Genomic DNA, 15,184 nt, shown 5'->3' with positions numbered 1-15,184 from the left:
AATGTATGACTATCATCAAAAAATCTAACGTGAAGTCTTCGTTAGAATTATTTGTTTGCCCGTAATTCAAAATCCAGAGGAATTGTAAAACTCATTTCGTCAGAGAGTTCTTTTATTTTCGTTTTTTTTTTTTTTTCATTACCACTTTTTTGGGGGGTGTAAAGAAAGACTCGTTGTGGTCTAGATTTAAACTTTTGAGTTTTCATAGTTCATCTATGAAAACCAACCTACTAATAAATTAGACATCGTTTTATATAGGGAAAATACTATAGGCACACCCCCAACCACACCTTGGAGCACTGTAGCTGAGAGAGGGGGTGTGCCCCAAGGTGTGGTTGGGGGTGTGCCGGTAGTGCCACCCTTTATATAGACGTGCTTAGGACACCAATAAAATTGCTATTTTTGAATCCCAATGCATGATCATGAGGTTGGGACAATCTACACTTGCGTCTGAAATTGCCAGCATAAGAGGAAAACAGCATACATCTTCTCCAAATATTGGACCCATCATATTCCAAACTTTAAGACTGCAATCACACACAAGAAAATTACATACGCCAGGAGATAAACATATACATACGCATACAGAAAGTTTATACAAGTACAGGAGCATGTAAACTTTTACATAAAAAAATACAACATACATCACAAAGTAGCAGTTCAATTATTTTTCAGAACATAAATGGTTACAACAAACATTCGATCAGATCTGGAACACATTTGTCTGGAACCTCTCATCATAAAGCCTCCAGTGACCATACCTCTCAGTATGATACACAGATCTCGGTATATAAAAGTTCGGTTTTATCAGCTTAATCAAATTCTTCAAATTGGCTGAAGATTGTTCAATTCCCCTACTCGTTAAATTTACACACCCGAAAAGATCCAACACTTCCAGCTCTTGACATCCCTCTGAAACCGAGATCAAACCAGCAGCAGTAAGCTTCGAGAAGCGAAGCTCAAGGTGCTTCAGCTTGGGCATTGCACGTGCGATTGCAGTAGCCTCCATGTCTCCATCTTGAGGGCAATTCCTCAAGTATTCATCTGGGACAATACCGGTATGCTGGGAAGGGTCCAGCCAATTCATGAAATTTCTTCTGAGAATTGTGAGGTTCGGGCAGTTGTCGCCAATTGTTTCCAGCGATTTGTAGGATATCTCATAACAGTTACTGATGTCGAGTTCTCTAAGCATTGAACAACTTAGTGCGATTCTGGAGATGGATGCATCAGTTACACTCTGGCTGCTTTGGATTGAAAGGACTTCAAGCTTTGGTGACCTGAAAATCAATCAGCTTAAAACAATTATGAGTTCTAAGAGGGTTTAAGACATGTGACGCCTTCATTTCTGTCACAAGAGCAAAAAATATCAGTCTTACTTCACAAGGATAGCATCTAAAATGCAAATTAAAAAGTGGAGATTTGCGCAATTGATCTTGATTGCAAGCTTTCCCCAACTCATACCACACTTGAAAAAAACCCAACCTCCCAAAGAAAAAGAAGAAAGAAAGAAAAAAAAAACCACAACCGCCCGTGTTCATCTTTTTTGGTTACCAGATTGCCTGAAAAGTCCGTTCTTCCAAACGCTTCCAGTTTCGTGCTTAAGCACACAAAATTTCAACATAACAACAAAGTAGCTCCACCAATATAAAAAAGGAAGGACAAAGGATGGAACAGTTCATAAGCCGCACTGACTCAAGATTTATATGGGTTAGGATGGACTCAATTGAGTGAATTGTGACGATATGATCCAATATCATTTTCCTTGCTCATTAAAGTGTAAACAAAGTTCATTTTTGAGCCAAAGCATTTACTCTAACCAGAAGGCAAAACACATTAAACTCCAATTACTAGCTGGGATACCTCCTAAAATGTAAGAGAACCCAACTCCCAGAAAGCACAGTAAAATTTAAGATGTCTGTCAAGTAGTCCAACATTAAGAATTATTAAAACATGTTTTCGTAAAATATTCTGAGAAACAGACATTTGAATCATTTACAAGAGCAACAGGATTGGAGCAGAGTATACCTCATAACACAAGGGCATGTGGATATATATCAATTCATAAAACATAATCCTAATGACGTCTAATGCATACATCTGAATTCATATATGTTGGAATGACATTGATTAAAAAAACCCTCTTTAACTATTTATACCCCAAAGAATTCCAATCTTTTAGGGGTGTCATCGACTATTCAATGTATTCATATCAACCATTTAGGAAATGTCAGCTTGACTATTCATCCATCCTCCCTTGAATTGATGTTAAAATACTTTGCTAAGACGACTTCACAACATGTAAAAATGCATCTCGCATCCCAATCAAAGGTGAGAAAGGAACCAAATTAGGGGAGAATTCATGCGGTGGTATGAGGTTATCCCCGCAAAAAATAGGAAAGTGTTCTCACAAATGGTTAAACATGATTGGACTAGAGGCTAAGATAGGTGTTTCCATTTTTTGGACCAAATTTGATTCCAATCTTATTAATCGGTCCACCTAGTTGAACATTGCATGATTAGGCTTCTGCTAAATCCTCTAAAGAAAGGCATTTCTCATTCTTCCGCACTTCCTTTTCTTGTATATTCTGTATCTATCTGCTCTTGTGAATATATTCAAATATGATTCTGCACTTTATTATCTAAGAAGTTGCCTTATTAGAATCCGTTACATTTAGGATTGTAACCATAACGGAAAAGAAAAGAGACATATAAGCTCACAATCCTATTTCTAAGACGTGAACAAGATCATAATCCTACTAACCAGTTTTAAAATGTTATGTCCTGATTTCGGGCTTCCCCCATAAAAGAAGAGAGGTTACATGAAGTCACAATTTGAAATTTGCTCGATTAATCGAAAACTTCAGCCTCGCACAGGGATAGAATAACCTCTCTTGGAACCTTCAAGAAAATTGACTGCTAATACAACAAGAAAATTGACTGCAAATGCTACGAACCCCCCATGATACACATAAAAAAGATCATAATCCTACTAACCAGTTTTAAAATGTTATGTCCTGATTTCGGGCTTCCCTCATAAAAGAAGAGAGGTTACATGAAGTCACAATTTGAAATTTGCTCGATTAATCGAAAACTTCAGCCTCGCACAGGGATAGAATAACCTCTCTTGGAACCTTCAAGAAAATTGACTGCTAATACAACAAGAAAATTGACTGCAAATGCTACGAACCCCCCATGATACACATAAAAAAGATCAATTCCCCTCTCCAATCAAATTCAGCAACTTCTACAAACCGCTCCCAATTTCAGTCCAAAAGAACTACAAACCGCGCCCAATCTCAGTCAAACAAAAAAAAAGCAAACAAGAAACAACCAGCAAGTTCATACCTTTCCGCAAGCAAACTGATCGACCCATCAGAACAGTGCCTGACCCTAACCTCCCGAACCGAACCAGCACCCCAATCAGCAACCGATCGGATCATCGAGTCGATCCTTCGCTCGAACCCAGCGGTCCACCACCCGATCAAATCGCCGGAGCCCGAACCGGCGGCATCGAAATAAGGCTCGAGATCGAGAGACGAGAAGAGGGAAGAATCCTTCGATGCCTCGAGCCAAGATTTGCACGTGAGCATCGCCCCCGCCCATCGATCCCGCAAGCTGAGACGCCGGAACGCGTTAACGAGGAGGACCGGAGTCAGATCCGACCAGTCTCGGGTCTGTTCTGGCGGGATCCGGGGTTCGTCTTCGCCGGCGCCGGCGGTTGCGGTTTTTCCGTCCATGGGTTTGATTTTGGGGTAAGATTTGGGAAAGGGGTTGGTTTTTTTTCGTGGAGGGGAGCCGCGGTTATGAGATTCGAGCGGTAGTTTGACCGCCTCCTTTCGCGCCAGCGGATGGGTGTACGGATAAGGGAAGTTGGACCGTGTTTCCGAGTAATTATGGGCCGGCCGACGGATTATGGAGGGGCCCACCCAATCGCCCGAGGAAAGAGGATACAAACAAAACTACAAAAGGCACGTGAATAATCATTTTTCGCCTGCTCCAATATATTCCTCAGTTAATTGCGTTGGTTTTGCTGCAAAATATTACGAATTATATCTCGAGATATGCTTTCATTTATTAGTATCATAAGATCTCTAGAGAAATTGCAAAAATGGGCATAAATAAATATTACATTGCAAACTTAATACCAAATGTAAAATACGGAAACCTCGTGTAAGTTTTTTTTAAAAATGGTAAATTATAGATTGATTTCATTCGGACTTCAAATCATGAGATGCAATATCAACTAACATCAATGACGATTTATTACACCAAATAACATTGCTTGTGGTGTATCATAAAAATAACCGAGTATTAACCCATGGACCCATTCTAGGAGGTGATATGTGTATTAAATTAACTGCACATCAACCCGAACCGACTTCATGAAGGCCGAGTCAAAGAACGTCTTCACTAGGCCCCTCCTAAGAGGGCCAGGTCGAAAGACGTCCTCGCTGGGGCTCTACTGCTAAAATCAACTTAGTGCATTATCATTCAGTTGGCCGAGCCGAGGAGCGCCCTCATTCAGAACAGCAAAGCCGAAAGCCGTCTTTTGTCGGCCTCCCTCGAAAAGCTGAGAGGAAAGGCGGTCTTTCTCGAACCCATCAATGACAGTCAGTCGCCATCTCGTTAAATGCATGGTCGGACCACCGCCGAAAGTCTTAATAATAACTCATCGGACAACGTCAGCACCTTAACTCCCCCGTCACCGTGGGCATTAATTACAAAGGTGACTCAGACCACCCACTGTCGACACCGGTAAAGTATCAAATGAATAAGCTGACTGCTTGGACTCGGCCAAAATTACGCAACTGCCATGTTGGATCTACTATAAATAGGCACATTGTCTACTGCATGAAGGTACGTGATTTTTGACACGACAATATACCGTAACCATACTTTTTTTTCCTCCGTCTGAGATCAATACTGATCTGACCGTCGAATGAACCACTGGAAAACCTAACTCTAATCCTCTCATATGTTTTTTGTTTTTTGTATGTATCGAAAGTATCGAAAATAAAGCCCAGAAAAGTCTGCCATTGGGTCAACCTACCCGCTCCAACCAACTCCAGTAAAACGCCCAGCAAAGATCACCTGAAATATCGAAAATGCTACAGTGTGAATCTCCCGCGCCGTCCCGCGGCGTTCTTGCCCGCTACAGTTCCTTATTCGTTAAGAAACTCATCTATTTAATTAAACTCCCTCAAACTTCCCTCCTTTCATCGTCCTTTAATTTCTCCCCAAAACCCTAACCCCAGCGATCTCCCCACCAATTAATGGAGTTCGTGTTAGATCTACATCATAAACTTGAGATCTAAAACCATATAGCCATGATTAATTCAAAATCAAAAGAGAGCGGAAGCTTATACCTGAATCCATTGCTTAGTCTTGATTTTGGGTTTTGGATCTTCTAACCTTAGGGTTTCCTCTTAAAACCGAATTTCTCTCTTAGATGGGGGTGAAGAGAATTAGAGAATGTAACCCTAGGTTAGGGACCATAACCCCTTATTTATAGATGTTGTACTTTTGTAATTTAGCCCCTCAATAAATTACAATTACAACCTGGTATCTGCACATATAACCCCATGACTTATTTAAATACCAAATTAACCCAACTTAATTGATCACTTTAGTGGGTTATCCTCAAAGATAGCAATACACATTGATTAATCATATGTGCCCACAAATAGATTTATTAGATTAAATCCAACAATCTCCCACTTGGGCACCATATGATTCCTTAAACTGTGTATAACCTTATGAGCTCAAAAATTGCTATCACTGAAATGGTATTTCCGAACAATCTCGTCCATTGACTATATCAATATAGGATCAAAGCGGCCTTCGTCACATTTATCGTGACTCGACCCATCAATGGTCACATATACCAATACAATCAAACGACATAGATCAATCATGGATGTGCAGCATGAAAATTACATGCAATGTGATCAGTACATGTCTATTTTCAACTGGTCCTCCTTAGTGAGGTCAAAACCAAACATAATGTAACAGAGTGTCTTAACTGAAAACTTTATTCTGATCAGACAATACAAACAAACATAAAGCACCACAAATACAAACTCCCACTAAAACATAATATCCTCAAATAATACCACACCCATATGAGCAGTATGCTCATGAAAGACCTTAGGTGGCAATCCCTTAGTAAGAGGATCAGCTAACATGGAGTTTGTCCCAATGTGCTCTATGGATATCTGTCCACTCTGTACCCTTTCTTTCACAACCAGGAACTTAATGTCAATATGTTTTGACTTAGTTGAGCTCCTGTTGTTATTGGAATACATTACTGCAGATTTATTGTCACAATATAACCTTAGTGGTCTTTCAACATTTTCCAAAATGCGCAGTCCCGTGACAAAATTTCGCAGCCATATTCCCTGATTGGATGCCTCATAGCAAGCTACAAATTCTGCTGCCATAGTGGAGGAAGCTACTAGTGTTTGTTTGACACTTTTCCATGATATAGCTCCTCCTGCTAACATATAAATGTAGCCTGATGTAGACTTCCTGCTATCTTGGCATCCAGCAAAATCAGAGTCCGAATACCCAATGACCTCTAATTTCTCTGATTTTCTGTATGTGAGCATGTAATCTTTTGTTTTCTGAAGATACCTCATAACCCTTTTGACTGCTATCCAATGATCCATACCAGGGTTGCTTAAGTATCTGCCTAACATCCCAACAATGTACGCAATATCCGGACGCGTACATACTCCTGATTTGGAGGGCCTTCCGACGTCGGGCAGTTTGCCTTCCCGTCTAGTGTTTCTCGGGCCTGTATGATGGTTCAGGCCATTATGAGAAATGGAGGTTTGGACCCCCTGTCTGACGGGTGTTTGCCGTCGCTGTTGGTTAGTTCTCCCAGCGGGAAGAACGTCACCGTGGGTTGTGGCAGTGTGGTTTGTGCCGGAGTGAACCGGCGCTCCCTCCGAGGCAGGTGTCTGTGTGGACCGTTTGGCGATCCATCTGGCAGACCCTCGCCCCTTGCGCTCGATCTCTGGCTTGGCCTTGATCGATTGCGAGGGAGTGGGCTCCTCCGATGAGACTCGGTTGGAACCCTCAGGTGCAGAGGCTTTGACCGTCTGAGGTCGGCCTCGGCGCACAGCTCTGTGGCGTTTGCGGGACGCATCGCCACCAGAGGAGGAGGAGGACAAGTATTCTTCATACTTGGCCTGGTCGAACTCGATGTCGTCCCGACAGCAACCTCATCAAACTGAGCCACCACCATTTCACTCGATGAAACAGCTTCTCCCACTGTGGTCGCCATCTTCTGTATGATGTAAATTTGATTTCCCGAAAACAGGGAGTGTTCGTTTGTATTAATAAGAAAGCTTATTACAAACTAACGAATCAAATGATTACAACAGAAGCAGAGGGAAAGCCCTCTTTGTTTTGTGTGGGGACTTTAGGTGGCTATAGGACGCTTCGCTCGATGCTCGTGTCGAGTCTGCTTCCCTTGGACCGTTCGATCGAGGTTGCTGGAGAGCTTCAGTACGCAGTAGAAGCTCGGGGCAATAGAGTTCGGTTTTGCTTAGTTCGCCGGCGATCGGAGCTCGGAACTAAACAGTGATGCTGCAATGCAAAGGTTATGCAGAGAGCTTGGTCTCAACTCTTTTCTCTAAGTTTTGCGACCTCTCCTCCAGTGTGCTGGAAGGGGTTTTAAAATGAAAGAAGGACAGCTTGACTCCTCCTTGAATGGTGGGATGTGACCACATCTTCTTCAGAGACGTCTGGTTAGCGTGATATTTTGTACAGTCCTTCTTTACATGTCCAGGCTTCTTACAGAAGAAACAACCCTGATTATCCTTATGTTGTTTCTTCTCAACTGGACCCTTAGCAGCTTCCTTATCATTCTTCCTTTTCTTGCCCTTATCCTTAGAGGCATAGGCCAAATGAGCACTTTCTGTCTTATCTTGCTTCAACCTGTCTTCTTCTTGCACACAGTATGAAATGAGCTCATTTAGAGTCCATTTCTCCTTTTGACAGTTATAACTGACCTTAAATTGGTTAAACTGTGCAGGAAGAGACAACAAAACCAGATGCACTAATAACTCGTCACAAAGATCGAGTTTAAGTGCCTTAAGCTTTGAAGCAATATGAGACATTTCCATAATGTACTCCCTGATATTTCCTTTGCCCTTATACTTCATTGAAATCAAGCGAGCTAAAAGCGTGCTTGTTTCTACCTTATCGTTTTTCGCAAAACGCTTCTCAATTTCGGCAAGGAAATCTTTAGCCTTAGTAATCCCTTCGGATTCTATGCCCCTGAAGGCTTCCGGAACGCCGCGCTTAATGATCATAAGACTCATGCGATTTGAACGCTCCCACTTCTCATGCTCCTTCTTTGCATCAGGAGTGCTATCCGCATTGAGAGGTTGGGGTTGTTCAGTTCTTAATGCATAGTCAAGATCCATGCAGCCAAGAACAATTAATATGTTCTCTTTCCAAACCTTGAAGTTTGTCCCATTTAGCATGGGAATTGAGTTGATGTTAGCAGAAATTGTTGCAGCAGATGCATTAGCTGAAATAAAACAAAAGAATGCTCACATCAATAACCATAATCAATAAAATTCAAATAATGACAATCCCCATCCAAGATACCGGCACAACATTAATATCAAGTCTTTGGACAGTAATATTAACTTGTAAGTGATACCTTGTTGCAATGATCAAACATTGACAATAACTCATGTCAAATAATGAAACTATCTTTGGATCGATTCATTATTCACATGTAAACCTTATAATTGTCACACGCTTATCATCGCAGATGTGTATACAGTCTAAATAAATATTAACCTTCCTTTGGGCCGATTAAATATTTACACGAAAGCATACACACAAACATCTCACATTCCTCATGAACAATCTACACAAGAGAGGTTACTTTGGCAACTTCTTGTTTCAATTAATCAATTGGAGTGAGAGACAACCTTAATAACTTAGTGTCATAATATTTGAATTAAATAATTGATTAAAAACCGAATTAGATTTAAATTAAAAAATTTAAATCAACTGAATTTCCAAAAACTTAATTGGGGTCTCACAGCTTAATTAGGGCCCATAACTTAATTGAATAAATTAAGTATACCAAAGTGGACCCATGAAAAGCCGAGGCTTAACCATAATGAACACGAAGTTCCCTTAACTTCGAACGCGAGGTTCGACTGTATTGAGTACGAGACTCACTTAAGCACGAACGCGAGGTTCGTCTGAAAATGAACGAACGAGGTTCAACTGAAGTTCGAACGCGAGGTTCAACTGAAGTTCGAACGCGAGGTTCAACTGAAGTTCGAACGCGAGGTTCAACTGAAGTTCGAACGCGAGGTTCAACTGAAGTTCGAACGCGAGGTTCAACTGAAGTTCGAACGCGAGGTTCAACTGAAGTTCGAACGCGAGGTTCGACTGAAGAACGAACGCGAGGTTCGTTAAAAAATGAACGCGAGGTTCAACTGAAGTTCGAACGCGAGGTTCATCTGAAGTACGAACGCGAGGTTCGTCTGAAGTTCGAACGCGAGGTTCATCTGAAGTACGAACGCGAGGTTCATCTGAAGTTTGAACGCGAGGTTCGACTGAAGTTCGAACGCGAGGTTCGTCTGAAGTACGAACGCGAGGTTCGTCTGAAGCACGAACGCGAGGTTCGTCAAAATTGAGCTTGACGCTCACCTGAGTTGAACGCGAGGTTCACTTTAGAACGAACGCGAGGTTCGTTAAAATTGAGCTTGACGCTCACCTGAGTTGAACGCGAGGTTCACCTTAGAACGAACGCGAGGTTCGTTAAAATTTGAGCGCGAGGCTCACCTTAATCCTGAGCGCGAGGCTCACCTTAAGAACGAACGCGAGGTTCGTTAAACTTGAGCGCGATGCTCAGCTGAGAACTGAACGCGAAGTTCGGTTAAGATTGAACGAACGCGAGGTTCGTTTGAGGTAACCACCTCCTTAATTTTCGCCATGAACCCTTAGGGTTTCAAATTGAAACCGCCGCCGCAAAACCCAAAAAATCTTTGATTTTTATTTTCAAAACAGATCCAGAATTGGAAAAAATTGAAGGAAAAAATCAAAGAAAAATCCAAAAATTCCTAAAAGTTACTGTTCAACGGCGATTTTTCAGTTACTGTTCACCCGAAAAACTTTTCGTTACTGTTCATCCGAACAAAAAATTTACTGTTCATCCGAAAATTTTTCGTTACTGTTCATCCGAACAAAAAATTGAATCTTTAACCAGAGATTTAAGATCAAAAAACCCAATAAAACTTAAATCCCTAAGAATTAATCAAGGTGGCTCTGATACCACTTGTTAGATCTACATCATAAACTTGAGATCTAAAACCATATAGCCATGATTAATTCAAAATCAAAAGAGAGCGGAAGCTTATACCTGAATCCATTGCTTAGTCTTGATTTTGGGTTTTGGATCTTCTAACCTTAGGGTTTCCTCTTAAAACCGAATTTCTCTCTTAGATGGGGGTGAAGAGAATTAGAGAATGTAACCCTAGGTTAGGGACCATAACCCCTTATTTATAGATGTTGTACTTTTGTAATTTAGCCCCTCAATAAATTACAATTACAACCTGGTATCTGCACATATAACCCCATGACTTATTTAAATACCAAATTAACCCAACTTAATTGATCACTTTAGTGGGTTATCCTCAAAGATAGCAATACACATTGATTAATCATATGTGCCCACAAATAGATTTATTAGATTAAATCCAACAGTTCGGGTTCAGAAACGGCGGCGAGAGGGGGTCTACAATTCTTAGGATCCTCCGACCTGTTTTCTTCTTCCGCCGCATCCTACCGCTCTACGCGCCGATGATGCAATGCCCGGTAAGATTATTAATTTTCTCTCTCTTTTTTTTTTTTGATTTTTTTAATGCCTTTGTGTTTTATGTTGATACGCTGGGTTTAACCGCTTTGCTTGTGGTGATTGATGTCGTTTTCGTGCATTTTTTTTAAATTTGCATTTACCTTTTTATTCCTTATGTTTTTTTTTTAAAATTTGTGTTGGGTTCCATTCACATGCAAATTATGACAACAAGTGTGGGTCGACGGTGAACCCGCCCGCATAAAAAAAATTTGTGGTGAGAATTGTCAAAGCTGGTTAGCTAAGCTAGTAGTGACCTGCAACTACCTCGCCTTATTTTGAGGTGCGCAGTCCCATTCACCGATAGAATTGGGGTTCGGTTTTGGTCTGCGGTGAGAGAACGAGGGGGGTTTGGCGGTGAGGTGGGAGGTTCGGGTTAGAATTGGGCACCGGAGTTAATTTGTCATTTTGAGTCTCATTGTTTACACGGAGCTATTAGTCCTGCGTATTTAAACACATAGTAGTTTAATCTCTTAATTAGCATTTACTAACCATACAGAATTATTAGTTCTGTGTATTTTGAATATTACTTTTCAAAAAATCGATCTTTTTTTGGTCAGTCATGATGACGTGGCCAAAAGTTGACTGCCCAAAAAGAGGTTGATTTTGCTACTTATTTAGCAAAGTTGTTATTTTTGCTAATTATTTAGCAAAAAATCGGTCTATTTTAGAAATTGTCCTTAGATCTAAGTAACACTTTATAACATGCATATCATGATCGTGCCAGTGCTGTCGGATTTTTAAAATTAACTTTACATTTTAATCTTTGATTTTAGAGTCATGCTACAGGGACCCCAAATAGGGGACCCTGGGGTGGGACAGGTGAGGTGTCAGCCTGGCCTCCCAGGCTGACACCTCACCTGTCCCACCCCAGGGTCCCCTATTTGGGGTCCCTGGGGCATTTTTCTTGATTTTATGGTGTCCTCGTACTATCTATAGTAGCACGACTATGCAATTGAATGCAATTCACATGTTTTCAACTTTTGTCTTGATTAACCAAGCAGTTGTTTTATGATGTTCTCGTCGTCGTCGCCGCCTGCTGCCTTTTCTGCTGAAAGGAAATGGCTATTAAAGCCAGAAGGTATTCTAAGCTCAATTAGGTCCTTTGGGAGCTTTAACTTTAATAATGAGCAGCAGATAAAGGTGCATATTCTTCAACTCAGTGTCCTAAAAAGTAGCAGCATCGTGTTTACTGTTGCACCAGAATAAGAGAGGGAAAACATGAAACAAATATTTAATGGCAAACGAAGAAGCTGAGAGTTTTATGTTAAGTCAAATTCTGCTCATGTTAAGCCCAATTCGGTTCATGTTATGTCCAATTCTGCTCATGTTAGGTCTAATTCAACTTGTTTTAAGTCTAATTTCATGTTAAGTCCAATTTAATTCATGTTAAGTCTAATTTAATTCCTTTTAAGTCTAATTTAGATCTGTTATTTCTAACTCAACTTGTTTTAAGTCTAAAAACAAGTTGAATTAGACTTAACATTATTCATGACCTAACATGACTCCATGAATCATATTAAGTCTAATTCAACTTGTTTAAGTCTAATTTCATATTAAGTTCAATTTGATTAATGTTAAGTCTAATTTGATTAATGTTAAGTCTAATTTGATTCATGTTAAGTTCAATTTGATTCATGTTAATTCTAATTTAATTCCTTTTAAGTCTAATTTAAATCATGTTATGTCTAATTCAACTTGTTTTAAGTCTAAAAATAAGTTGAATTAGGTTTAACATGAATCATGTTAAGTCTATTTCAACTTATTTTTAAGTCTAATTCCATGTTAATTCCAATTTGATTCATGTTAAGTCTAATTTAATTCATTTTAAGTCTAATTTAAATCATGTTATGTCTAATTTAAATCATGTTAAATTCCTTTTAAGTCTAAATTAAATCAGGTTAAGTCTATTTCAACTTGTTTCAAGTCTAATTTCATGTTAAGTCCAATTTAATTAGACTTAAAACAAGTTAAATTAGACTTAAAAATGAATTAAGTTAGACTTAACATGAATCGAATTGGACTTAACATGAACCAAATTGAACTTAACATGAATAAAATAAGGCTTAATATGAAATTAGACTTAAACAAGTTGAATTAGACCTAACATAATTTTAATTGGACTTAACATGAACCGAATTGGACTTAATATGAACCAAATTAGACTTAACACGAGCCGAATCGGACTTAACATATAATTCATCACACTTAATATTTAACAAATTAGACTTATTATTCAACCCAATAGACTTAACATACAATCCCTTGGACTTATTATTCAACCCGATAGGCTTATTATACAAGCCCTTGGACTTCACTTCCAATTTATTAGACTTAATGTTTCACCTTGGGTCTGAACTTAACATAAAAATCATAAAAAAATCATATTTAGCTAGCATTTCTTTAAATTTTTATCTTTCCACTATGTTAAAACAGAAATTACGAATTTCATTAGACTTAACATACGAGCTCCTCGTCATTCTCCTCCAACACCGTCTCCTCTGCCTCGTTTTTCGCCTACAGTGTCGGAGATCGATATGTTATTTGACGGATCCTCCGACGAGAACTTCGACGAATTCGAGGGTTTTACTATTGTCATTGCCGGCCAAAATTAGGCTTATTTTGCTTTTGGGGGCAAAAAAAGAGAGAGCGGGGAAAATTAGTGAGAGAAAAAATAAATAATATTGAGTGAGTTTTTTCTATGTAATACATACTCTCAAATCAACAATATGGTCGGAGCGTGCACCTAAATTTGGTGGTGACGGAGGGGGATGTCGGTATCTGAGAGAAAAAGGAAGAAGAGGGGGAGAGGAGGAAGGAGATGAGTTAGAAAAGATGAGGAATGAGGGGCCATAACTATTAGGCCTCGTTTGGTAGGCGGGAATGGGGTAGAATGGAATGACATTCTCACTTCTCATTCCTTCATACCAAACAAACCAACTTTTTAGATGTTGGAATGACCATTCCCAGGGCATTCTCACTTCTCATTCCTTCATACCAAACAAACCAACTTTTTAGATGTTGGAATGACCATTCCCAGGGAATGACCATTCTTCATACCAAACAAACCAACTTTTTAGATGTTGGAATGACCATTCCCAGGGAATGACCATTCTCACTTTTTATGGGAATGGACATTCCAAGTGAGAAGATAGGGAATGGTCATTCCCATTCAAGAGAGAATCAAATCAGTTATTTATTTTTTAATTATACCCCTATTAATCAACTGATTTCCACATTAGTAATTCTGACATCCTTTTCATATGCAATATGCATCAACTGTGGATATCATTCTTTATATTTTTTTTGGACCTATGAAAGATGCGATAATCTTTTATTTATTTTTCTTTAATTTTTTAAGACTAAGAAATAGTGAGTATTGTTTAAAAAATATAAATAGAACATACACTTGAGAGATAACATGCGCAATAGTATAACATGCACAGAAATTAGTATAACATATGCATAAATAAAATTGTTTAGTTATTATCATTAATGTTTATTTTTATCTTATTAAAAATATATGTTGTTGTAAGGACATTATTAGAAAATGCGATTCCATTCTCACTTGTGGACAAGTGATACCAAACATGGGAATGAGAACGAGATTTTCATTCTAGCCTCATTCTACAAAAGTACCCAAACATGAGAATGAGAATGACCATTCCATTCACACATACAATCCATTCCATTTCTTCTTCCATTCCATTCTCACTTATGTCCATTCTCGCGTACCAAAAGAGGCGTTAGATTTAGAGAGATAAGAATGAAAGAGGTAATGACACTTTGTAATTTTTTATTTTTTTATTCTCTCTCTATGTTTAGTTAGCAATGAATAATTGCTAAAAAAAGCTGCAACACGTAGATCTCTAATTTAAAAGCTGCAGCACATTGTAAAAAGTTATAGATGATGCATCAAATGAAGTTATTACTTTTGGGGCACTAAACACAATTTTCCAAAAAAAAAAACCCGTAAAAAAACAGATTTTTAAAAATTATAAATAAAAAAATAGAAAATATCAAAAGTAAGACCCAGAAAAGTCTGCCATTGAGTCAACCTACCTAGGAAGATCGCCTGAAATATCGAATACGCCACAGTGTGAATCTCCCGCGTCCGTCCCGCGGCGTTGTTGCCTGCTACAGTTCCTTATTCGTTAAGAAACTCATCTATTTAATTAAACTCCCTCAAACTTCTCTCCTTTCATCGTCCTTTAATTTCTCCCCAAAACCCCAACCCCAGCGATCTCCCCACCAATTAATGGAGTTCGGGTTCAGAAACGGCGGCGAGAGGGG

At 39.3% G+C, this 15,184-nt stretch overlaps 1 protein-coding gene across 1 annotated transcript; it reads right to left on the bottom strand.

Moving 5' to 3' along the window:
* Window positions 554–3,895, bottom strand: LOC109844955 (F-box protein SKIP1-like). Its single transcript, XM_020414143.1, has 2 exons — window positions 3,346–3,895; window positions 554–1,277 (listed from the first exon to the last, which is right to left on the bottom strand). The coding sequence occupies exons 1-2, from the start codon at window positions 3,735–3,737 to the stop codon at window positions 704–706; spliced, it is 966 nt and encodes a 321-aa protein (XP_020269732.1). The 5' UTR covers window positions 3,738–3,895; the 3' UTR covers window positions 554–703.

The sequence above is a fragment of the Asparagus officinalis genome, chromosome 1 (assembly GCF_001876935.1).
Source record: "Asparagus officinalis chromosome 1, Aspof.V1, whole genome shotgun sequence".
NCBI lineage: Eukaryota > Viridiplantae > Streptophyta > Magnoliopsida > Asparagales > Asparagaceae > Asparagus > Asparagus officinalis.
Note: the sequence above shows the minus strand (reverse complement) of the source record. Positions and strands in the feature narration are given on the sequence as shown.